Raw genomic sequence first — 26,242 nt, forward strand, 5'->3', positions numbered from 1 at the left:
AGGGACAAAAATCATTTAAAAGGCTTTTCTGGATTCCTCCGCGGAAGTAAAGGCTCCTTGGCCTCCTTTTCTAATTAACCGTTTTTCAGGGAGATAAATATTTGCAAATTTAAGTGAACTCTCTGGGAATTCCAACTGCAGTACTCGTTACACGGATTGGATTAACCCTTAGGGTCCTGGCAGCACAGGGAAAAGGCGATGGCAGTGGAGCAGGAGATGTTCCTGGGCGCTGTAGGACGGGACGGCGCCTCCAGCACCTACAAAATCAGCCCCAGGTCTGTGGGTATCGCCCGAGCATGGAGAGAATTGCTCCCTGTGGGTTATAACCCGACAAATCGTTCCTTCCACGGCTTTTCTCTCCTCTTTTTAGGGAATCAGAAAGGCACAAAGGGTGATTTATCTACAGGGGCTGAGCAAGCGCCGCTCAGGCTCTGCCCTCCCTGCTCTGCACGGGCTGGAAACCCGCCCCGATGGCAGACGCGTCCTCCAAGGAGGTTCAAGCCAAGTCGCTTCCCGCCGAGGGCTGGGGTAGACGTGGCCGCAGAAGGGACCTCACTGAAAATCAAGCCCCGTTTGGGGAGCAGCTCCGTCCTCGCAGGGATCACCTTCGGCAGCAGGAGCGAGGGAGATGCCGCAGCACCCACCAGGAAAGCCGAAAGGCGGCTGGCGGCGGAAGCAACACAGAGCTCCCAGCTCCTCCACTGCACCACCAGTAGTTTTTCCCATTTCGACGTTATGCCCCGCCCCCCCGCCTTTTTTTGGCCGATTATAAGGTCATCTCCGCACATGAGGTTGCAGCGACGCTTGGCATCCAGGGCAGAACATCAGCCGCCCCCCAGGGAAGTCCTGCGTTCACCCAAAGCCGCGGTGGGCACAGCCCCAGCGGTGAGCAAAGGAGCAGCGGGGGCTTTACCGAGCCAGCACCCGGAAGGACAAAGAGGTGAGACCACCACAAAAATCCCCGCTCGACTCTTTGTCACCAAGGCAAAACCTGGCAGCAACCAGGGGAAGCCGCTCTTCAGCGGGTACCGGGCAGCACGGCGTATTTCAGAGTGGCAAGAAAAGAACAATTTAACTCTCTTAATCCTCCACTCCTATTTCAAAGCACAAAAACCCCACGGCCCATGGTCAGCGTCGACACTACGGCTTATCTCGGGTTACTTCTGTCCCTCCAAGTCCGTACCGACCTCAACAACAGCCCCGGCGTTTGCTGCTCCCGCTCGTTCGGCAGGACGGGATTATGCCCGCGGTCCGTCAAAGAGATATTAACACCGCGTTTCCCTCGCTGAGCCCCGCGCTTACCTTCATGGGGTTTTCGTCATACGTTGGGGTCCCGAGGTCCATTTCAGCTTCGTGTTCAAGGCTGGCGTCGTCCCCCGGGCTGTCCCAGGTAGGAGGGTCCCACTGGGTTTGCCTGCAGGAAGGCAGACAGACAGACCGACCACCGTCACCCTCTTAAAAGTAACTTAAAAACCCTCTTAGAAGTACCTGCTTGTTGTTTGTCCCATCAACTGGGACGTCTGGTCTCGCATCGGTCATCTAAACTCTTAACGTGGGTGTAATCACGGCCCTGTCTTGCTATTAATGCTGAGTTTTGAGTAGGCTGCCAAGTCGGAGAAGGCTAAAGCCACGCAGAACTTAAAAAAGGGGAATTTGCACGATTTTCTATCACCGGTGACACTCAATGTGAGATCAAGGGAAGTTCATCGCAGGCATGAAATAAAGGTTGGCGATCCTGGCGTGGAAAGACAGGAGAAATCCCAGCGGAGACCCTGGGGAAGGCACCGCTTCCTGCAGAACAAGGGTCAGCCCTTGGCACCTCATGGCAAGTGTTCAGCCACAGGTATCTCATGGTGGAAAGGCCACAGACCAAGGGTCTTGAGAAAAGCCAGAAGAACGAGCAGGAGTTTCAAAAGAGGGATGGAAGATGGCACAAAGCTCATCCATACGCTAGAAGGTGCTAAACGCAGGGCTAGAGCTCTCCGTGGCTCACTGAACACAGGAAGCACCATTTCGGCAGGAGCATCTCGGCTGAGATGGAAGAAGCCATCAGAGCCTGCTTGGGCTCGTCAGGCCAACGAGCCGGGGAGAGTCCCACCACGCTCAAACCGGGGAAGGATGGGGAGAACTGGTCTGGATTTCCTCAAGGTGGGAAGAGGGGAGCGGGTATCCAAGGACAAACACAGGACGGTGCCGGGGAGGAAAACCACAGAGCAGGGGAGGAACGCAACCAGGAGACACGGGGGCCAGCAGGACAGACCTCTGTCTTCGCAGGACTGGGGTGAGTACGGGATTCTCCATCAGGTAAGAGTCCTCCTGAAAGATGTCCCTGCTTACTGCAGGGGGGTTGGACTAGAAGACCTTTAAAGGTCCCTTCCAACCCAACGGATTCTCCGATTCTAGGACTAAACAAGAGGGATGCAATGGACAGATCTCCAGACCTCGTTAGGTTTGGGGGTGACTTAATGCAGCCACTATTTTCCATCTCTAGACTGTGTGAAGATGCGCGCTCTGCAGCTCAATACAAAGAAATCCTGAAAGCCTGCGTCAAAAGGAGACGCTGCTTTGAGTTTCTCGAGGTTTCTGACCTTGTATCACAAACCTTGTCCCTCTTTAGGGCTTTTTACTTTTCAGGACATGCAGGAAAGTCATATTTCAAGCCCTCGGGTTCTTCATCATGCTACTTAATTCTCCAGGTACCACTGAATATCCCTGACCTTGGACCACGATTCATTCCATCAGTAAATAGAACGAAATCCTAAAATAAGAAAGCATGTCAACAAGTAAGATTTCCTTTCCTCTACTGGCCTCGTCAGCAGATATCCAGTTAAAAGAAGGGTTGAAAGAAACCTTCCAGCACGCGTTCCTCGAAAAAGTTCCAGATTAATTATAGATTTGATTAGTGGCTTCTCGCGTAGCTGCAGAAGATGCACGGTGGAGGCATTCCTCGCCAAGGGGGAAGGCGCGGTTGGGTCTCCTCATCTCATTGCAAGACTTCTACAGGGCGGCACAAACCATATATTCCTGCTCGACTTCTTCTTCCTGGGGTTTGAAGGTCTCCTGCTCGGCTGTTGGCGCAACTCTCAATGCGAAAGGTAGCGGGAAGGAGGCCAAACGGGAGACTGAAAATATCGATGGACGCAGGGAAACGCGTGCAAGTAACAATAACCGACATCAAGATGGTCAGGACATGTGAGAAATACCCAGGCTTAACCCTTTAGAGAGGTGGATCCCCGTACAGGCCTCGCGTGGAGTTTGAAATTTAAAGAAATCCTTTCTAGAAGTCTAAAACTCATGATACTCACTTTAGATAAGTCCATAAGTATTGATCCAAACACCTGGCACCTTCCAAAAGCGATCGCAAAGGCATGGGGGAAACATTGGGAAACTCTTATTTCTTGCTCCAGCACGAAGCGGAGGTTTGAAGATGGGAAAAAAATGAGGGGGAGAAAACAAAGCCTTTGACGCCGCCCGCCGATCCCTCAGCCACCAAAGTCCTGCTGTTGGTACGGCATGCCCACCGCAACGCTCGCACACGCGTTCAAAGCCTCCACAGGTCGGGGTTATTCGCCTGGCAGAGCCACGCGGGTGTTTGCAGAGCAGGAGGGGCAGACGAGGTCCCTCTCTACCCCTTAACCCTGCGGCCATTTCAGCGCCGCGTGGGGCATGGCGCCTTCTGGCAGAGCGATGGGACCAAAGGTGATGTCAGAAGAACTAAAGTCAACCTGACCGAGATGCTGGGGAGAAAGATGTTGGAGCAGGGCCAGAGGAGGCCCCGGAGATGCTGGGAGGGCTGGAGCCCCTCTGCTGTGGGGACAGGCTGAGAGAGCCGGTGGGTTCAGCCTGGAGAAGAGAAGGCTCCGGGGAGACCTTCCAGCCCCTTCCAGTCCCTCAAGGGGCTCCAGGAAAGCTGGGGAGGGACTCTGGAGCAGGGAGGGGAGCCATGGGACGAGGGGGAAGGGTTTTCCACTGACAGAGGGGAGATTGAGATGAGATGTGAGGCAGAAATTGTTGGCTGTGAGGGGGGTGAGCCCCCGGCCCAGGTTGCCCAGAGAAGCTGTGGCTGCCCCATCCCTGGAGGGGTTCAAGGGCAGGTTGGACGGGGCTTGGAGCAACCTGGGCTGGTGGGAGGTGCCCCTGCCCAGGGCAGGGGGTGCCACTGGGTGGTCTTTAACAGTCCCTTCCAATCCAAACCAGTCTGTGATTGTATGTTGCTTTGATGGAACTTTTTTTTGCAATGAGACATCAGAAGTGGAGCTCCTCACCACCTCCTTATCACACAGGGTTACAACTCAACGCGCGGCTGGAGTCATCGTTTGCAAGGAAATCGTTTGCCACCATCACACTTCTGCTCTCAGAAAACGGGGATCTATCCCTGGGCCACATTTATGGGGGCGAAGGAAAAGTCTTGAGCAATCTCAGCCTCCCACCCACCCGGCTAACGAGCAGCAACCCAATCAGCATGGGCTTTGTGGTGCCTAATGAGATGCCAAGGGCTGAACATCTATTTCTCATCCACCCAATTCCTTCGCTTGAGCCATCAAACTCCAGCCCCGTGGCAGCCACCACGCTCACCTCGTTATCACACTCACCTCGTTACCACGTGGTAGTAGTAGATCTTCCCCTCCGGATCTCGGGCTGTTTTCCAGTTGGGTGGGAGGACGATGGTTTTGGGTTTTGGAGGGGATGGTGGAGGCAAGTCCAGGAGGTTGTTGGTCACCACAAGCTCTGGCTGAAAACAGCGCAAAAGGGGTGAAGAGAAAGACGTGAGCGGCCGTGAGGGGGGTCAGAGCAGCCCCGACAGCTCTTTCCCGCACAACAAAGACTCTGTTGAAGGTAGAACTTAAAAAAGGACATTAGTGTTGGCCCAAGAAGCGGTGAGGACAGTATCTTTACCTAGTTCTTCATGAAAAATCCCAAGCACCCACTTGACCACATCCCGAGCTTGTAATATGGACACTTTTCCACCCATGCTCTTAAATCCGCTGTGGTGGATGCCAAAACCATCGTTTCTGATGGAGCGCCTTCCGTGGTCAAAGCAGCTCATGGAGCTTCCACGTGCCCACCCACACACAGCCTTCTCAGATGTGCTGGCAGAAAGCCCGAACACAACAGGACCTGGGCTCAAAACCCCCCAAAATGCGTCTGGAGACACATCCAGCCCGGAGAGCAGCATCCCGATGGGTGCCAGCATGCTGTCGCACGGGAAACTCCGCCAACTGGTACCACCAACGCTTTCACAGCATCCAGAAGCCACGGGGAATCACGCAAAGCCAAAGCAGATGTAGAGGAACGTTCCTCATCCCTTCTGACCCACCAAACCTTACCTGCTGGATGGGCTGAGGCTGCCCTGCTGCGACGATCGTAGTTACTGCTGTCGGTGGCTGCACTATGACTCCCTGCGGATGAGCCGCGTAAATCTGCTGGCCCTGGATGTACTGGAGACCTGGTTGGGCGTAACTCTGAAACAGAGCACGGGAAACCACAGGTCAGCTTGCTTTCCCGAAAAACCCTTTACCGGAGGACACAGTACAGCTTGCCTTACTGGGAATCAAGGCAAGGAGAGGATAACAGTCCTTGAGGACTAGTGGAGGATAACATCCAAACCAAAGAGCAACAACCAGTGACCGAGGCGGGGTCCCAGCAAACGCCCTTCATATTCAGTTGGCCAATTTGCTACCCCAGGAGTCATACAATCACCTACATCTCGCTTTTAGGAAGAATTAGGCATCAGCAAGGTGCTGAACGCCGATACCCTTGGTAATGAAGACAAAGCACAAGGAGAAAGCACTTCAGCGCGGTCATTTGGAGCTCCAGGCTGAACCTGATGGAAGGGAACGTGTAATTCAGAGAAAACAGACAGAGAAGGCTGATTTGTTGGGTTTTTTGTTTGGTTTAAGGCACGCAAGAGCTGGTAGTTCCAGACTCTGCTTCCAAAAGTCAACGGAAGGCGAGCTCACACCTCCACGTTTCACTGCTTACTCGGTCAGTGACAGTGGAAGATCTTACCCAGAAATACCCCGTCACGAGAATCAACAAAAAACCAACGTTAACTTGTATCAACAGGTTAAAAAAAAAATCTCTGCAAGCTGTAAACTCCTGCTTGGCCCCAACGACTCTGATATATGACATTTGTACATGGAAAATAAGCTGCCTAAACGTGCTTTTCTCGGACGGGAAGTTATCTGAGAAGCGCTACTGCAGCTTGATATTAGAGCAAAGTTGGATGCTCTAATTTTAAGATCACTAGAAAACAGTGAGCAAATAAAGTGTACCGGGCTGGTACCCTTCGTTCTGTGGGGGTTTCACGCCACGCTGTGTCTGAAATGGCAATTTTACCTGTACAATCGGTGGGGTCGTCTGCGAGTAGGGGGACGTCACACCATAAACGGTCTGACAGGTCTGTCCTTGGTAATATATGGCTGGTTGGGACTGGGCGGGCGAGTACTGCTGTTGTACAGCTACAGTCTGCTGGCTGGAATCCCACACCCCGTAGCTCTGGCTCTGCACCGGTCCTGGCGTGGCCACGGGTAGGACGGCCACGTTGGGTTCTTGATGGACCACGGTGTCGCTTTGTGCTACATACTGCGGAGTTGTAACCTCCATCGTCGTTGCTACATGTTGGACTACTGGTACCGGCTGAGGAGTAGTTAGAGTTGGTTCCACCGTGTGCCCAACCAAAGTCTGTGGGTGCTCGTACGCCGCCGGCGAGCACATGGAATCCATGGTGGGCGTGGGCAGCAGCACCTTGCCAGCGTTGGGGTTGCTGGGGTCTACGTAGGCTTGCATGGGGTAGCCAGGCGGGTAGCCGATAAAGCTATGGTGGGGTGTGCCATAGCCCATGGAGTCGTAGGGCAGGGGGGACGTCATCCCCAGGTTTTGCAGTTGCTGTTGTTGTTTCTGGGCTTCCCGCTGGGCGACCTCCTGCTCAAACAGCTTCCTGCGCTCCTCCGTGGACAGCTTGTTGCGATCCTTAAGCCGGACTTTCTTCTTCGAAGATGCTGGTGTGTCATATCTGGGAGAGAAAGAAAAGGCTTTTTGAGACCTCAGAAACCTACAGGTCCAGGGGTCCAGAAGCAAAAGGACCACCACCAATGGCACGCAGACCTGGGGGAGGGACAAACATCCAACAGCAGCATCAATTCCTAAAAACATTCACCAAGGGACCAACCATGGCAAGTCACAGAGAGAAGAAACGCCCACCGGTCCTGCTCATCCACGAGCAAGGAGCGAGGGCAGAGGATGCGCTAAGCGGTCCAACTGGATTTACCAACTTTGGTTCAATGCTGGAGCTAAAGGAGATGCAGCAGAAATAGTCTGGAGGACCTGCTAGGCAGCACCGAGAGACCCGCAGCGGGGAGACAACATCTCCAAGGCCAACAGGGAACCCAAGGAGAGGGCAGAATAAGCCGGGGAACAGGTTGGGTACCCGTGCTGGAGCCCCTCTGCCATGGTTTCCCAATGCAGGACCAACGAATCATAGAATTGTCTAGGTTGGAAGGGACCTAGGTTGGAAGGGATCATCGAGTCCAACCATCAACCTAACACTGACAAAACCCATCACTACCCCACGTCCCTCAGCACCACGTCTGCCTGGCTTTTAAATACCCCCAGGGATGGTGACTCCACCACTTCCCTGGGCAGCCTGGTCCAACGCTTGACAACCCTTTCCGGGAAGAAATTTTTCCTCATATCCATCCTAAACCTCCCCTGGCGCAACTTGAGGCCATTTCCTCTTGTCCTATCGCCTGTTCCTTGGGAGAAGAAGGGTTTTGGAAGCAGCTCTCCAAGCAGAAGGTGCAGCTCGCACCACAGCATCTTCACCCCCGAAGATCAGGGCAGCTCAGCGATGGGGAGAGCACCCCAACTTCCTTGTCTAAGGACCCCCACCGCCATGTCGGAGTTGAAGACACTGCGCGTTTGCAGACATGGCGAACAACAAGGGAATTACAAACAGCACGTTTCTGTTTAGAGTGACGCTATTTACTAGACCACAGATTCAGCTTAAAAAATAATAAAAGTGTGGATGGATTTTTTTTTCATTGTTTTTTTTTGGTTTTTTTTTTTTTTTTCTTAACGAATAAGAATTTTCATCCCAAGACGCGGAGCAGCTGGAGGGATTTTTCCAAGGAGTTAAAGAAGGCTGGGGGTGGGGGGTGGGGTGGGGGGTGGAAAGCCTAAGGACTTTGATCAGACCTCAACCATGGAAAATTTCAGATCAAAGGTGGATATTTTGAGAAGTTATGAGTGTGGTAAAACAGGGATTACAAGCAAAAATGCTTTGCAGCCCTAATATAATGGATTCTACAAAGCATCCAGTACATTCTCTATATACTCCCTTCATGTTCCTGCGTTCCATTTACATATCAAAAGCACATTGCTACCAACAGATATGCTTAAGATGTTCCCTCGCATTCCCGGAGTAGCTGCAAGGATCCGTTAATGCAAACCTTATTGCCACGAAGAGTTACATTTCAATAATTAAAGTCTTTCCCGGCACTGCCTGGAGAGTTTACACGAGAGGCAGCCGGCGTGAAGGGACGGGCAGGAGAAAACCGAGGGTGTTTAGGGTAGAGCGATGCTCTTGGCGTTTGCTCTGCTCCTCTCTCCGCCTATTTTATTGTTTTGTCTTCTTAAATCCTTCGTATAACAAATCCAAAGGGCAGAGCATCCCCAGAGAAGGAGAAGCACCGCTCAGCCACAAGGACGTGCTGCAGGAGGGAAGAGCCGTTGTCAGGCGACTCCTCACCCAACAAAAGAGTCGGTTCTATTTAAAATGATATAAAAAATTACGCCATTTATCCCGGCCTTCTTCCTAGCTCTCCGCGCACCGTCGTTACCCAGCTCCGCTTCCCCCCCCAGACCTCGGAGACGTTTCCATCCTCCAAATGGCTAATTAAAGTAGTATAGGTCTACACTGCGGTATTAGAGATTTACGTTTTACTGTTTTATCCAGATGGGTTTTTAAAGTTTCCCAGCACAGCTCAATACGAGGACAAAAGTTGCCTCGTCTGGCTGACTCACCACCAATTGTTCCCTAATTACTGAGCGGCTTCAGATCCTATTTAAGCGGGGCAACAGAAAACTGTCCTTCTTTAAAGGAAATTCCTTGGTATTCTTACTGCCTGTAGCATCCTCTGCAGCCTCCCTGAAACGCAAGGCTTGTAATATTTTCCTTCTCTTAATTAAGAAGCAGCTTTCGAGGGAGGGAAGCGGGTATCTGGTAACCAGCAGCCGCTGATTCACGCGCTGCCTTGGACCAGCCCTGCCACCACCCTCTTCTGTCGCTCCTCCGGCCCCCACGTAAAATCGGGGAGAACAGCTAATAATGACAAATATTTTCTCTTTCTGCCCGTTCCTTGAGCTGGGCAACTCATCAAGACAAAAGACGTCTACATTTCAGTTGTGCAGCCCTTACTTTTCTCTTCCAAACAGCCGTCCCACCAGACCCGCTGAGCAGAAGTGTCTCACGTGGACGGGCACGACTCACACTAGCGCAACACAAATCGGTTGGTTTTATTTTCTATTTTATCTTCAGCATCCGTGCACACTGGAATTTGCAGCATTTTGTACTTTCACTGGAGCTTACCCACTTCCGTGCCTTGTTTCCCGAGATAACCTATGTTTAAAAATCCTTTTTTTTTTTTTTTTTTCATAAGATAGAATAGAATCATTGAATTGTCTAGGTTGGAAGGGACCTTTGAGATCATGGAGATGTAAGTAAATTTGAAGTCCCTGCTCTCCCTTGGTATCCATCACCTGCGAAACACGCGCAAGGTGGGTGGGAATCCATTGGGCAACGGAGCGCCCACAAAAAAGAAGCACAAAACAAAACCCCCGCGAGGTCTTTAAAACGGAAGAGACGCCTTCTCAGCCGAGGCAGCGTGATGCCGCCGTTCCCAGGGGAAGGCAGAAGACACGCCACCAGCCTGGTGGGGTCATACCTACCTGGACCACATTCCTTGCGCTCAACGGTTTTGGGGGATTTTCACTTGGTCAAGGAGTTTGTTTTGATTTAGAAACCCTGTCTGGCTTGGGTACTGCTTGCGCTTGTACAGGCACGGGCTCGCTCGAAGTTTAAGTTTCGAATAATCCCCAAGTGCACTGGGGAGAGGTGGAGGAGAAGAAGGGAAGGGGTTTTTGAAGGACGCAGAAGACCTCTTTGCATGAGGAGGGCTACATCCCTAATTTCTGCGGGAGAGCTGGAAATAGCTTCCCTCATCACCCATCTAATTCCCAAAATGTGCCTGAAGATGAAGGTGTGGGTTATGTGAAGGTGTGGGTTATGTGAAGGTGTGGGCTATCCGAGGATGAAGGTGTGGGTTATGTGAAGGCGTGGGCTATCCGAGGATGAAGGTGTGGGTTATCCAAGGATGAAGGTGTGGGTTATGTGAAGGTGTAGGCTATCCGAGGATGAAGGTGTGGGTTATCCGAGGATGAAGGTGTGGGTTATCCGAGGATGAAAGTGTGGGTTATCCAAGGATGAAAGTGTGGGTTATCCAAGGATGAAGGTGTGGGTTATCCAAGGATGAAGGTGTGGGTTATGTGAAGGCGTGGGCTATCCGAGGATGAAGGTGTGGGCTATCCGAGGATGAAGATGTGGGTTATCTGAAGATGAAGGCATGGGCTATCTGAAGATGAAGGCGTCGGCTATCTGAAGATGAAGGCGTCGGCTACCTGAAGATGAAGGCGTCGGCTATCTGAGGATGAAGGTGTAGGCTCTCTGAGGATGAAGGTGTACGTTATCCGAAGACAAAGGTGCGGGTTATCCAAGAGGAGAGGCCACCTAATGCCACCCAGCTCGTGCATCTCACCACGCACAGGGGATTCCTCCAAGAGGAAATTTCCTTCCCCATCCCTAGGTGTTTTCAGAGACCACCAGGACCATCTTTCCCAGGGTTTTTACCCAGGACCACGGCAGATCCGACACTCCCAGTCCAGCGGTCAGAGCCTCAGCCCTGCCACCCTTGCTGCCAGACCACTTGCCTGTCCTCCGGCCTCTTCGTTCCTCGCTCGTATGCCGAGGACGGAGGGGACAACGAGTCTCTCCGTCTCTTCTTCTCTTTGCTCTGGCTCTGCCTCTCGGGATCCCGCTCTCTGCTCAGGATGGGGTTCTTCGGCGTCGGAGTCTGATCCTTGTGGCCGGCTGCCTCTCTCCCACGGTCAGCTGTTGGGGAAAAAAATGGGTAAAAAGGAGAGAATTTTTATAATTTAGAGTATTTCTAGCTCTCCCCTCCTGCAGTTTCAGTAGCTTCTGTTAGTCAAGAGAGCCTTCATTCAAAGAAGTTGTAGGATGCCCCATGCATTTCCCATCACCCACCGCTTCGATTATCTTCCCCATTTACAGGAGCTGTTTTCAAGGAGTAGAAACGTTGAGCTTTGAGGGCAGAACATCTCTTGACATCCCCGACCGGGAAAATTAAGCGGTTTCACAGGAGCAGAGTGAACCATGGGGAAAACCTGAGTACGTACCACTGTTCTCCTTCTCTGCTTGACTCTTCTTGGGGATGCGGTACACCTCCTGCAAAGCAAACCACAAGGAAGGTCAGAATTTCAGGTCCTCGCAAGAAGAACCCCAATATCTAGGGGGCTGCAAGGATCATAACACGGCGCTAATAATTTAACAACTCAATCATCGTTTCAAAATAATCTAAAAAAAAAAAAAAAAAAACCAAAACGCGTCTCGAAACAAAGTTCTGGTTTGGGGCATGTTATTGTGGAGCCTTTTATATATTGCCTCTAATCAGCGTTTCGTGTTTGATGAGTTTAGGTGGCTTTTTGGGCCAAGTGCTCCAGGCGGGATCTAAGCTGGCCATCCCGCCCACGTGCTACGAGCACTTCCACTTCCAGCTCTGCAGGAATACAGAAAAAAAAAAAAAAAAAAAAAAAAAACAAAACGATTTTTGCAATTAAACAAGCTACCCTCCAGGTGCAAAACCGTGCAAAACCTCTGGGTGCAGGGGGGGCCGCTTAATACATGGGAAAAGTGAGTTTCTTTGGTAGTTGCAGGTTGCCTGGGACGTGATGCTTCTTCCGGGGGCTGTCCCCGTGCCTGATGCTCAGCTGGGTGCTATGGCTTGGTATAAAAAAGAACCCTGGAATGGTTTGGGTGGGAAGGGACCTTAAAGATCATCTAATCTAGTCCAAGCCCCTGCCCTGGGCAGGGACACCTCCCACCAGCCCAGGTTGCTCCAAGCCCCGTCCAACCTGGCCTTGAACCCCTCCAGGGATGGGGCAGCCACAGCTTCTCTGGGCAACCTGGGCCAGGGGCTCACCCCCCTCACAGCCAAGAATTATCCCGTCTGATCCTGAAGTGTAATGAAACCCCCCCGTGTTTACTTTCCATCGTTTATTATTTGCAGTAACGACCTTCTCAGCTGCACCCCCACCGCTGTCCCCCAAGATTTCTGCCCACGCTGGGTCGGTCCCCAAACGCCACTGACTCGTGGCCTCCCGGGCAAAAGCAGGACCTCAGCCCAGGACAACCAGGGGTTGCAGTCACCGCTGAAGAAAAGGTGTTGCTTTGCGACGGGCAATGACAAGAGATGTTATGGCACTTTTAATTATTTATTGCTTTTCTGAGGTCCCGGCAGCCCTGGCGTGAGGCCTCTTGCTCCGTGCCCCGTTTGCAACCACAGGCAGCAATGGCACCACAGGGAGAGAGGAGGGACGAGGAGCCTCAAAGAAAGCAAGTGCAGAAGAGGGTATTTTGCTAACGCAACAGGTAATTCTTTGCAATTTCAAGTTGTTTGAGTCAGAAACCATTTCTCATATATATAAGAACAGCACACAACGTGTCGCTGAACCCCAAAACCCAACACGAGCCGGAATAACTCATCAATACCATCCCATTCACTTAATAAAATGGGACGGGACTTGGGAATGAAGGTTAAAACTTCCCTTGGGTCCTGGTCTTGCAAATGCTGGGACTGGGATTGCCACCACTTAGCACACAATCTTTGTTCAACGCCACTGGATTACGGAGCAAGAGAATCACAGAACGGTAGGGGTGGGAAGGGACCTCTGGAGATCACCCAGTCCAACCCCCTGCCAGAGCAGGGTCACCCACAGCAGGTGGCACACGAACGCGTCCAGGCGGGTTTGGGATGTCTCCAGAGACGGAGACTCCCCCACCTCTCTGGGCAGCCTGTGCCAGGGCTCTGCCACCCTCACAGCAAAGAAGTTCCTCCTCATGTTGAGATGGAACTTCCCGTGGTCAAGTTTGTGCCCGTTACCCCTTGTCCTGTCGCTGGGCACCACTGAGAAGAGCCTGGCCCCATCCTCCTGACACTCCCCCTTTCAGTATTTATAAGTGTTGATAAGGTCCCCCCTCAGTCATCTTTTTTCCAGACTAAAGAGACCCAAATCCTTCAGCCTTTCTTCACAAGAGAGGTGTTCCATCCCCTCATCATCTTGGTAGCCCTTTGCTGTCCCCTCTCCAGCAGTTCCCTGTCCTTCTTGAACCGGGGAGCCCAGAACTGGACACAGTGCTCCAGGTGTGGCCTCCCCAGGACAGAGCAGAAGGGGAGGATGACCTCCCTCCACCTGCTGGCCACACTCAATGTCCCCCAGGATGCCATTGGCCTTTGGCCACAGGGGCCCATTGCTGGCTCATGGGCATCCTGTTGTCCGCCAGGACTCCCAGGTCTCTTTCCACCGAGCTGCTCTCCAGCAGGTCACCCCCAACCTGTCCTGGTGCAGGGGGTTATTCCTCCCCAGGTGCAGCACCCTACACTTGCCCCTGTTGAATTTCATAAGGTTCCTCTGGATGTCACGTGAAACAAGTGCCTGTCACTACAGATCACGGAACGGGTTTTACCGGTGTCGCTTTGTTTTCCATCATATTTCTAATTGCCATATTCTGCCACGCAAAGCATAAATGAAACTATCGCATCAGCGACGCCAACGATCCCACAGCACGGAAAACGTACAGAAACTTTTTACAATGTTAATGACCGTCCAAGTTCTGGTAGCTTGGAGAAAAAAAAAAAAAGCAGCTCATTTTCTTTTAATTCTGGCTTGTAGCGAGCCCTTGCTCTGTTCCCTTCCTGAAGGAACACAGTAGTTGACAAGAACAGCCGGTTATTTGAAGCAGAATGCGAGAAACCAGCTGTTTTCTGGCTGAATAGGACCGGTGTGGTCAGGAGAAAGGAAATAAGAGCAAAGAAACCAACTATGAAAAAATCAAAGAGAAAGAAAATCCGCGGCGCGTCCCTGATGGAGGCTGCAGCCCCATCCCCAAAAAAAGGACGATTAATTCATAAAAGATATACTCAGCGCTATATAAAGAAGCTGTTCTGGCGCGGTGTGCCGAGATCCTGGCTTTGCCAGGGCAGGATTTGTGCTTTCCTAGGACCGAAGACGGAGAAAAGCCAAAATCTCAGCAAAGCCACGTCCATGACCATCAAAGCGTCCGAAGGGCGTTAATTCTTCATACTCAACGCGATGGCACACGCACCCATCGTATCTTGATGTCTAGGGGCAAAAACACCGGGGATTTTCCCTAGAGGACTAAAATATCCTTTAATTTCGGGCATGGATGAGGCAGAAAGGAGGAAAAGATGCACAAAACTCTTACTGAGGGGAGAGACAGTGGCTTCTAGTTGGGCATTTAGAGCTTCCCTGCGCTCAGAAACGCGAAGCTTTAGCACGACTCTCAACCTTAGAAAACGACCGTTTTCTAAATAAAAATCGCACTCGATTTTTTTTTTTTTATTTTATTTTTAAAAGCTGGTTGGAAATTAATTAAGCGCCGGCTGCGCCGGGGGCTGCCCGGCTGCACCAGATCGCATGGGCCCACCTCCAGCACCGCATTTAACGAGACGGCCCAGGTTTGAAAGTCCCATTTTTATTGTTTCAGGGAAAAAAAAAAAAAACCAACAAAAACAAAACCAACCCCAACACGTGCCCCCTGGGCTAAGAAAATATATTTTCCCTTGGTGAAAGAAATGAAAGTCTAAGAAACCCTGTCGTGGTCTGTTCACGAGACAAAACCACTTCAAAAGTGCTGCTGAAGGGTAAAAATGACGGTTTTTTGGGTCAGGATTTGTGGGGTTTTTGTAACACCTGGTTTGCTTTTCCACAGAGCCCGAAAACACAACGTGCAGCGTGAAGTGTCTGCAAATACATACGCCGCGATGAGAGGCGTTAAGGGTCTGTAAATATTCCCCTTTTAAATCGTTCTTATTTATTTACACACGTTCGCTATGGATGAAAAGACCCCAAAAATCCAGCGCGTTTTTAACTAAAAGCAAAGAAACAAGGCTGCAGCTCACTGTTTGGGGTGGGGAGGGATGCGGAAGGAGCCAGCTGGGATAATAAAGCCTATATAACGCTAATTACTTGCCATCCAGCAGCAGGGATGACTTTTCCTTGTACTGTCTCATGCAGGAAGGAGAGGACCATGAGGGCAGCTTCTGCAGACCCAAAAGCACCCACCAGAGATGGGTTTTCTCTATTTATTTCTCTATTTTCCCTGCTTCGCTCCCCCAAAAAAGCTCGTTCTCTGACACAGCGTGGAGCAGAACATTCGAAAATTCACCCCACGCTTGGCCCCAGCGGTGTCTCCATCAGCAGGAGAGAAGGTGTGATGAGGAGCCACCAAGCCATGAGATGATGGATGAACCAGCCGGGACAGCTCAAGGACAACGCAGGAGGCAAGAGCTAAGCTAGACCAGCCTCCCCAGCTCCTAAAAAGATTCGTCCCATTAAATAGCAGGACATGCAATGGGAAACTACTGGGAAAAAAAAGGGTCAATGGGAACAGGAGGAGGACAAGGGCCACCCTGAGTAAGAAGACTTGGCAAACACGGCACTGCCCGCTCCTGCCACACGTTGCTTTAGGTTCACCATGACATTGGTGAACCTGAAGCTAAGAAATACAGCGATTTCAACTCAACGGAGATAATTAAGTCTAAGCTTCGAGCTCAAAGATGGTTGAACATCCAAGGGGCAAGAAAACATCTGCTCTCCCTGGGTAGGAGAAAGCATCTTCCTCTGAAAGACACGGCTGTGACCACAGGGCCAGGAGGCACCGGAGAGGGAAGACGGGTGAACCCATGGCAAGATCCATCCCATCAAATTGGATTGCCCTAACGAAGGTCCAGACGGCTCAAAAGACAAGCTAATTAGGAAGCGGGGAGCGAGGTAGGTCTTGCTGGAGAGCAGCTACAGATCTACCCAACGGGCTGCAGAGCCGCCAGCGCGGGTCTGGTGAAGAGGGAGGCAGCCGAGTCTTTGAAGCAGCAACAAACGGAGGAATATGTCAAAATTGCTCCATGAAAACCAGATGGTGGTCAAAACCAGACGCGAGCCAGGGGGAAACTCCGAAGAAAAGCCTATTTTATTTTTGGAAACGGAAGCTGCTGGCTCTGAGCGTGCATAACTGCTAAATCAATGCGACCGCCGCTAACGGAGTCCAAATGGCTCTCTACCTTCCAGAACCATTTTTAATGAGTTGCACAGAAAATTAAATACAGAAAGAAAAGTGATACAAGTCTGTTACAAACAAAGGAGAAGAAAGAAAAAAAAAACAACTCAGGGTTTAGGCGGTCCAGCTGCAGACACAAACCATCCTTGGCTTGGGAGAGGCGAGAGAGCTGCAGAGCGGTCTCAAGACTCAAAGAACGCAGAAAGGAAGACTGTGCCTGATGAACTCTCTCCAGAAACCCATCCCTTAGCTAGCAATTATTTCTGATTTAATGGGCCTAAACTGGAGAAGCCCAATGGACACCAGCGATGGGTGGAGGGAAAGAGCAGCACGATCGGGTCTCGTGTTCGTGCCGACACAAGCACAGCGGGCAAAGGGGCAATCGCTCTTCTACGCCGACCTGCGCCAACCCCGCTGCCCACCGGTGCTTCAGAACCTCTGTCACTCAATTGGGGACCCGGCCCATTTCTCCCGGGGCCGAGGGGATGAATCCCATGCCTGGAGGTAGAGCTGGAAAGCCACCTGCAGCCCTCTGAAGCTCACGGTGCTCGGCAGGGTTTACGTACTCCAAGCCAAGATGACCTACAGGCCGTGTTGTCTCACCTAACTCTGCTCCAGAGTACGCCAAACTTATATTGTTGATTTGTTGAAGAAACACCACGCAACCAAATCCGTGCCCTAACAGGTTGGCTACCCAATGCTCCACCAGCCAGGGCTGGATCTCCTCTTCCTTGCCTTCCTCCCTTCTGCGATGCTCCTTTCCTCTCTTCCCTCTGCAGCTCCCCATCCCCTGAAGCTCCAGCACGATGCCAAGGGATGGCGGAGAGCAAGAGAAAGGACTAACGCCACGACATCCCTGCCTGAAGGCCAAAAAAAAAAAAAACACCGCAAACAACAGCCTGGCCGCTCACCAGTGCCTATTGTTTTCACAAACTATTTCTTGCTCTAAGTTATAACAAATTATAAGCCTCCTAATGAAAGCATGCGATGTGCGTGCCGGAGCAAGAGCCAGTCGCTCCAGGATGGCTTGTCTGGGAACAGGACAGGCAGGAGCAGCTTCACAGGGCTGTCCTATCAAGACGTATCGGACATGACTTGGAAAGACCATCTCAGGGGAAGGCGAAAGCTCCGTCTGCCTGGGTCACCAGCTCTGCTATCCCCGTTCAGGCTGATAATTAAGCTCACGGAATGGGTGTTTTCATGGCAAAAGAGAAAGTCCACCTTGGCCAAAGTTGGGGGTAACACCTCAGCCTTGAACTCCAAGTCACTGATAAATACTTCTGAGGCCAGAAGTGTCCAACTAAAACCTTGTAAACCCAAGACATCTGGCTCTTTCAAAAGGTTTTTCTTAAAAAAAAGAAAAAGATCCTGTCCAACTCATAAAAGCAAGAGCCTCAGCTACAACTCCCACCTGCCCCCTTCCGCGAAGGTGAGAGCATCATCTGCCCACTCAGGGGGTGGAGGAAGATGCCAAAAGCTTAGTCCAACCTGCAGCAGAGCCTCCCAAACCATGCTAGCACGGTGGAACGTCCTGCACGAGCCAGCGCTGCCGTGCCGATTGTGTTCACGTGGCATTAGTCAGTCGGCAGAGCACGCAGGTTCGCTATGGGAGAGATTTTAGATGTGTAATGGGTCATCACAAGAAGCCTAAAGCTTAGGTAGTGGAGTTGTAGGACCTCAAGGCCCTGCCTTGGGGTAAACAGCGAGGAACCCCAACAGCCAAGACCATCCTGAAACACCAACGCTATTAAAGCACATGCTACGCTCGAAGCCAAACACGCTCTCCTGTCCCTCAGCCTCAGCTACTGAAACATAAGCCATCAAAAGGACGTTGAGAAAAGCTTGCAATGCTTGGCGGTGCTGCTCCTACTGCTTGTTCCGGAGATGCCAAGAGGGTAGAGCACCAGGATTGTTGGCCATCACGCCGCGTGTCGCCTCCATCACGGGCTTGGCTGTATGGATCAGTCCACGGAGCCTTACCTGAGCGCAATCCTCCAGCTGGAGCAGGCTGAGGCGCTTGGAAGAACCATGTTGAACCACCACCTACACCCTTGCTGGGGTGTCCACCAACCAGCCTTTGCCACCTGGAGTGAGTTTTCAGCATGGGGAAAGGTATGCAGCGCTTCCTCAGAGAATGGGAACAGCGTGCACGAGGCCCAGGCTGAAAACTTACCCCGCCGGGGAATGTGAGTGTGTGTTGTGATGGGTGTGTAGCAGTGGCCAACACTCCTCGTGGCTTAAAGAATCGGAGTGTACGAGCCCTGTAAGCCGAGGACTTACAAGTCCTGTGTATAGAGGTATAGAAAAAGATAGCTCACTTAATCCTTTCATGCCAGGAGTTGGGATTTTCCCGGAGCGACATCCATTGCCGGCAATGGACGCACCAAAATAACGTCGGCATCAATGAGTTAACCACCTCTGTCCTCTTTTCACCTATTATATTGCTCATGCATCATCCAGCTTCCCAACCATCTTCCCGTTTCTTCACCGTATGCACGCTATGTCCTCTCCCTTCTTCAGCACGGAGTTGAAAATGGAGTTGAGAAAAGGAGACACATGGTCAGCTCCTTGCTGCCCTGAGAAGCTAGATGGAAATGGTTGAAATTACAAGGGGGTCATCAGCAAGACTGGAGAGGACATCGCTTAAGTTACGAGGTTTCAGACCCTCCCGCCCCACCCCATCCAATGCCACTTATTGCAGATGTTCCACTACTCAAAACCAGCTTTTAAAAAGCTTGGACGTGCTGGAAAAGGCACCTGGCTCTCTTGCCACCGAGGTCAACGGGTTTTCCAAGGTGACCATCCATCCCCCTTCCATCTAAAGCAGGGCCCGGCCATCTTAGTCTTTCCTTTTAGACATCGGCCACCTGTGGGCTGGGCTACGGTGGCGTCTGAACAGGTGAGAGTCGGACAGAAGCAGTTAACTCTTAGCGCCATGATAAAGTCCAGGACAGAACGAATCCCCGGGTCACAGTTGCCCCACGAACGTTTTCCAGGAGAGAAAGGGGTTTTCACAGCCCCATGGCGTGATTCTGCTTTTTTTTTTGGGGGGGGGGGGGGGGGGGGGGGGGGCGGTGTTGATTTGCTGGGATTACTACAAAGCTAAGGCATCCCTACAACCAGAAACATACACCGCAACAGGCTATTAGCATCCTCGCAAAGACAGGAGGTTAATTAATTAAGTACACTCTAACACAGAGAGGACGTGAATCCACATCTCAAAGAGCAGCAGCGACGGGTCATGACTCTACAGCCTGACCACGGGCTTCAGAAAGGTCTCTAGATACCCAAGGCTGAGCTCCTCCAACCTCAAAAGCAACCACAAGCCTTGGTGATAAACCGACACTGTCAGATCAAATTTGGTCTGAAACCAACGTTCGGGAGAAGGTCGCTCGTTTTGCGAAACTTCCCACTTTTCATGAGCGTTTTTCAACATTTTTTCCTGGGCTGTTTCAAGTTTAAACCCCGCAGCGCGCGATCCTGGAAGCGAACAAATCTGGTTGCAAACAGAAAACGGAGCCTGGGGGAGCCCAAAGCAAGTCCAGCTCCAAAGAAGCGCAGGACTAAGACCTGCCGTAGCCTTCAGCCCGAACGATCCCAGGTATCAGCAACGGATGGAAAAGGACTTTGTTTCAATTCAACCCTCAATTCAACCTGACAGTGTCGCTCCCATAAAGAACATCGCCAGGCCCGCACAAATTTCAAGAGTCTGCAAATTAACACCTAGTAAACGATGTATCGCAGATCCACCTGGTAAAGAGGGGACAGGGCGGGGAAAGGAAACGCAAGCTAACTTCTCTACGGAACCATATTTTAGCTGTTTGTACAGTAAATTTTCGCCTCTTCTCCCGCTAGGATTTACGGCACAAATGATTATGCTCAAATTCAAACAGTCTGAGACTATCTGACGCTTCCGAAAAATTCAGAGATGAAGGTAAGATTTCTCTTAAGACTTACACAATCTCTAGATACGTTTTATAAATGTTAATGTTTGTTGCTACGGTTGATAAACGGTGGTGCAGGCAAAGGTTCATGGACTCAAAGCTTGCAGTGGCCTCCTCCATCTGTACGTGTCACCGCGGTATGCGCAACACTCATTATTTTTATCAGCCTCTTCTAAATCATTACTCGTTATCAGATTCAATGGGCAAATCAACTTTTTAGCTCTATGACGCATCGTAAAATATAAATTTCCTTAAAGACTACTTCCAATAATTAAAACCGGGCAGACACTTGGTTACGAGAAGGGCAGAAGACCCTCCACAACCTCCTCCATGAAGGCCACACCATGCCAGAAGCACGGCAGCGCCTTCCATTCCTTTGCTGGATCCTCAGCAAATGCTGATTTTACACTTATTAAAGTGTAAAAGCAACTTGAAGGCCTCCACCCCTCTTGCTCTTGAATATAATATAAGGAATATAATCCTACAGAAGCAGCAGATGGGCAAGGAGTTTCCAAAGACCTAAAGAAACCCCAGGAAATGCCTGAAGTGTCAAGTGGTGACTTACTGGAACATCGTGCTATGTCATAGAATCATGGAATCATAGAATGGTTTGGGTTAGAAGGGACCTTAAAGATCATCCAGTTCCAACCCCCCTGCCCCGGGCAGGGACACCTCCCACCAGACCAGGTTGCTCAAAGCCTCATCCCATCAGAAAAAAAAGCTGTTGGCTGAAGATCAAGTGGCCAAGTTGGCCATCTATGCTACACGGGGACAGGGGCCTGATTCTGGAGGAAAGAAGGCACCCTATGGCCACGAAGCCCTTCTCTTAAAGAGGTTATCTGCTCGAGGAAGACCTCGATGGGAGCAAAACCCATGCCTGCATACTCTAGGGATCTTTAAAGGCTCAAATAACACCCACAAATCCGAGTATTTACCCGATGTAAACACCACCTGCAAACACCCAGAGGCTAACCCAGCACTACTACTCTCCAGAGAACGCGACGCAGCCAACAGACCGGTTTCTGGAGGCTTTATACATCGCAGAAGAAAAGCAGACGTTAACAGGATCGGAAACACTGACGAAGTTTGCGATAATTGAATTTAGGAGTAGACGGTCCGTCAATTTGTCTCAACGTTGACGGATAATGGGCCGCTTCAACCAAAAATGCTTGGGGCGCTGTCGCTAGCCTCTTTTTCTGAGCAGAATCTCAATCCCTTAGAGCTGCCCTCGCCTTGAAAAGCCTAAAAAACAACCGCATGACTAAGGTGTCTTTGAGGTGCCCAAACGGAATGATCTGCTGTTTTCAGCATGTAACGCACCACCGCCTGGAAATCTATTGTAAGTCACGTACGGGGCAGCTTGGAAGGAAAGGAGAGACACAGAAAGCACTCGGAGAAGCCCTTTTGCATAGAAAAGGCAATCTTGGTTGACAAACATTCACCAACAGGACGACAACCGCAAACGGCTCTGCATTTTCCTTAGCAGGAGCAGAGGTGGTGTAGCTGCAGGTAGGTGCCTCTTACCTTGAGCTCCTTCCAGCTGTCGAGCAGCCTGGTGGCCAAATCGCTCACATCCACAATTTTGTCCGTTTGTTCTTGGCTTCTCTCGCTCTCCACGTCGGATACGCCTTCCTCTTCGTCTTGAGACGGCGTTTCCATCGTAATGGGCTCTTCCAGCTTCGCGCTGTTGCTCTCTTTCACCTCTGCTTCGGGCTCAGCCTCCAGCTCCGCAGCTTGGGGTTTGCTGCTCTCCACCGGCGCATCAACGGCAGCTTTGATCTCCTGTTGCTGCTGCTGCTCCTCCGACACCTCCATCGGAGCACCCTCCAGCTGGTCCAGGTCCTCTTTGCCCTCCTTCCCTTCCAGCTCACTGGTTGTATCCGAGATGGCACTGTCCATGCTGTTTTCACTTATAATTTTCAGCCTGCGAAACACCAGCTTCTTAGGGGTGTCCGTGTCACCTTCCACGCCCTGCTTGGCGGAAAGGTCCGGGGTGTTGAGCGGCGTGTGAGCCCGCGAGGTGTTCTCGCTCGAGTAGCCGTCGCCTTCGCTGAGCTGCGGGACGGCAGTCTTGGTCTGAGCCCAGCGCTGAATAACGGGAAGTACTTTGCTCTCCTCCAGCATGTTCTTGGTAGGTATCGGCAGGAGCTCCAGCGTCTTCATAATCTAATTGCAAAGACAAAAATCAAATTGTTAGAGCCATCAGAACGTAAAGCCACCTCCAACCTGGAACAATCTCCTTTTCTCAACAAGAAACCTGGACAAGCTAGAGAGGTGAGCCCGAGCAAACCTTATGACGTTCAACAAGGCCAAGTGCAAGGTCCTGCACTTGCGTCGGGACAACCCTCGTTATCAATACAGGCTGGGGGACAACGTGATAGAGAGCAGCCCTGCGGAAAAGGACTTGGGGGTACTCGTGGATGACAAGCTGCAAATGAGCCACAATGTGCGCTTGCAGCCCAGAAGGCCAATCGCATCCTGGGCTGCATCAGAAGAACCGCGGCCAGCAGATCCAGAGAGGTGATTCTCCCCCTCTACTCTGCTCTCGTGAGACCTCACCTGCAGTACTGTGTCCAGCTCTGGAGCCCTCAGCACATGAAGGACACGGACCTGTCAGAGCGGGTCCAGAGGAGGCCACGAAGATGATCCGAGGGCTGGAGCCCCTCTGCTGGGAGGACAGGCTGAGAGAGCTGGGGGGGGTTCAGCCTGGAGAAGAGAAGGCTCCGGGGAGACCTTATAGCGGCCTTCCAGTACCTGAAGGGGGCCTACAGGGGAGATGGGGAGGGGCTGTTTGCAAGGGCATGTAGCGATAGGACGAGGGGCAATGTCTTTAAACTAGAGCAGGGCAGGTTTAGATCAGACATTAGGAAGAAGTTCTTTACAATGAGGGTGGTGAGACACTGGCCCAGGTTGCCCAGAGAGGGGGTGGAGGCCCCATCCCTGGAGACATTCAAGGCCAGGCTGGATGAGGCTCTGAGCAACCTGATCTAGTTGAAGATGTCCCTGCTTACTAAAGGGGGCTTGGACTAGATGGCCTTTAAAGGTCCCTTCCAACCCAACACATTCTATGATTCTATGAACAAGAGGTAACTCTGAAATATCAATACGATGGTGACAGGTCATGGGTCAGGGATATCTGTGTCCCTTCTCAAGGCTGGGCTGCAGCCGTGAACTTCTGCTGAGAGCAAATAAACCACGAGCAGGTGGAAACCAGCAAGCACAAGTACTTAGCGATTAAACTAAATTAGCAATTAGTTGCAATGAAACTGATTTTCAAAGAGCTCGGAGGCTTACAGCTGGCCATACTCATTCCTAGGCCAATCGATACAACAACAGAGCAGTCAGAGATGCTGCGTGAAAGAATCATAGAATGTGCTGGGTTGGAAGGGACCTTAAAGATCATCCAGTTCCAACCCCCCTGCCATGGGCAGGGACACCTCCCACTAGATCAGGTTGCTCAGAGCCCCGTCCAGCCTGGCCTTAAAGACTTCCAGGGATGGGGTTTCCACCACCTCTCTGGGCAACCTGTTCCAGTGTCTCACCACCCTCATGGTAAAGAACTTCTTCCTAACGTCCAGTCTGAATCGACCCATCTCTAGTTTTAATCCATTCCCTCTAGTCCTACCATGACCCGACATCCTAAAGAGTCTCTCCCCAGCTTTCTTGTAGACCCCCTTAAGATACTGGTAGGCCACTAGAAGGTCTCCTTGGAGCCTTCTTTTCTCCAGACTGAACAACCCCACTCTCTCAGAGTCTGTCCTCATAGGAGAGGTGCTCCAGCCCTCATCAGAAATGTTAAGATGTATCAGCAGTCAAAAGAGATTGACCCAAAGAAGTTTGGGAAGTAAAACCAGGAAAGCTTTTTCCTTGCGTGACAGAGGTGCCGTGGGCTGCAGCAGAAGCTGGAGCGTTACCGGTGTCAGCGGGAGGGAGACAAGTCTGCTCCTCATGGAGCTAAACCTTAAGCACAACGAGATATGGAGAACTAGGGAGCTCCAAAGCACCAGACATGGCGAACATCTCTGACACTGATGGCACTTCCAACTGATTTAATCTCACCAAAAAACGAGGCTGCCGCGAGCGCCTGCACTCCCAGCCCCACAACACGCTTCCAGCACCCAACGGGGCAGTCCCAGGAATGGGAAGCCTCCATTAGACACCGGGATACACCTGGAGGTACCAGGTGATAAAGCCAACACAGCCCCAGAGACCACAGCACAGCTCATGCTGGAGCGCTTCCCCCTACAGACCAGCCAAAAAACTTGGCCTCAACTGGGCTGCATCCAAAGTCCGAGATGAGAAACAAGTTATTGAAAAGATCTTCAAAATCCTTGTACAAAAGCCGTCAGTGGGAATGGGGATCACGGGCACAGAAAGAAGCACTGGACGTTAAATGAGCACAACCTTTCCGGGATCCAGCAAGTGACTTCAGCAACTTCTCTCCCAGGATCAGCGCCCAAATCCCTGGGTTTGAAGCAAGAGGTAGCCAGCCCTTCTACGGGACTTTTCAACTTGTTCGCTTTCAAAACCAGCCCTCCCAGAGTGACAGAAGACGGGTTTATGGTATTAGGCCAATTTCTGCCATCTGACGGCCAAAAGCCCATTTCTCTTAAAAGAATGACAGGTTTTTTTAAAAAGGGGGGAAAAAAAGACCAAAGCGTGCTCTGGCCCCTGTCTCAAGTCCCACTTGCAACTCAGTAAAGAATTACCTGGATTTTAAAAGAATAGATCCAATCCCCAAAACCCCACCAAAGTTGACAGTGTATCGTGACCAGATGCATGGAGAGCGGAGACGAAGCCACCACCGCCACATCGATTCAGTTTGCCTCTAAAAACCTGGGGGGAGCAGCTCTGGGTTTGAGATCAAGGAGGTTGAGTACCCGAACCGATTCCAGAGGAAAACCAGAGCCTAACCTTAACTGGACCATTGATTTCTCCAAAGCTGGAGGTCAAAGATGAGTCGAGGTGAGCTACGCAGCAGCCCTGCAATGCCATAGCACCTGAATGTTGGGTGGGAGCAAGGAGGGTAGGCATTACACGTACAAAAATCCAGACTCGAGACTCCCTCGGAGCAACGGCTTCAACATGCGTAATGTGGGATGGATCCTACCTACCCCAAAGAAGAAAATACTGCAGTCCCAAAGGGGAATAGCTTAGCTCCCTCCTTTGGTACCGCGACAGATTAACTCCCTCCCTGTAGTCTTGGTCTCAAAAGATCTTTCTGTAGCCATAGAGGAACATGGGGGTGATGCACCACAGCGAGAGAACGTTGACTCAGCAGCTGTCAAGCACCGCTGCTTCGGCTGGAAGTACTGCAAAGCCACGTCCCATCAGCAGGAGAGAAAACTGGAAGCACCCGCTGAATCCACGCCTTGCACCCAACGTGCGTGGCTCACCAGCACCTACACGCTCCGCACAGCGCAAGGCTGATGAAGTCTGGGGGGGGTCTACTCAAACCCTACAAGTCTACCTTGCAAGTCTACAAGTTCTAACTTAACGTCAGAGACCCCTAACCCAACAGCACTAAAGTTTTCCAGGTATTTACAGCCAAAACTTCACCTAAGTGAGGACGGATGAGGACTAGGCGGTGGAAACGGTGGCTTTCCCATAGGACGCACTGCAGAGCGGACAGATCTGCTGTCCCTCTCACCACCATCAGCACAGGGGCTTTGAGAGGAGCCCAGAAGCGTCTTACTAGGCCTGATATATCGAGCTGGGCTCCAAAAAATCTTAGGTATCCTCACCCCACCCCAAGAGTTGAAGGCTCACAAAAGCACACGTAGGCAGCTCTTCATCTTCCGATACCAAGAGCGCCCGTTTCTCAGAGGGAACGCCCAAACCCACCGTGTTAAAGAGGAGAAAGGCGCGA

The 26,242-nt window shown here is 51.4% G+C and overlaps 1 protein-coding gene across 1 annotated transcript in view; it reads right to left on the bottom strand.

Moving 5' to 3' along the window:
* Positions 1-26,242, bottom strand: part of SETD2 (SET domain containing 2, histone lysine methyltransferase) — a 74,806-nt gene that overhangs the window by 7,552 nt on the left and 41,012 nt on the right. The window contains exons 12-18 of the mRNA XM_054192958.1: positions 21,898-22,539; positions 11,473-11,521; positions 10,987-11,167; positions 6,340-7,015; positions 5,328-5,462; positions 4,593-4,732; positions 1,303-1,414 (exon numbers count right to left, since the gene is read on the bottom strand). Coding sequence (XP_054048933.1) covers positions 1,303-1,414; positions 4,593-4,732; positions 5,328-5,462; positions 6,340-7,015; positions 10,987-11,167; positions 11,473-11,521; positions 21,898-22,539 — 1,935 coding nt within the window. The remainder of the gene's footprint in view (positions 1-1,302; positions 1,415-4,592; positions 4,733-5,327; positions 5,463-6,339; positions 7,016-10,986; positions 11,168-11,472; positions 11,522-21,897; positions 22,540-26,242) is intronic.

This window comes from Rissa tridactyla, chromosome 2 (genome assembly GCF_028500815.1).
Source record: "Rissa tridactyla isolate bRisTri1 chromosome 2, bRisTri1.patW.cur.20221130, whole genome shotgun sequence".
NCBI lineage: Eukaryota > Metazoa > Chordata > Aves > Charadriiformes > Laridae > Rissa > Rissa tridactyla.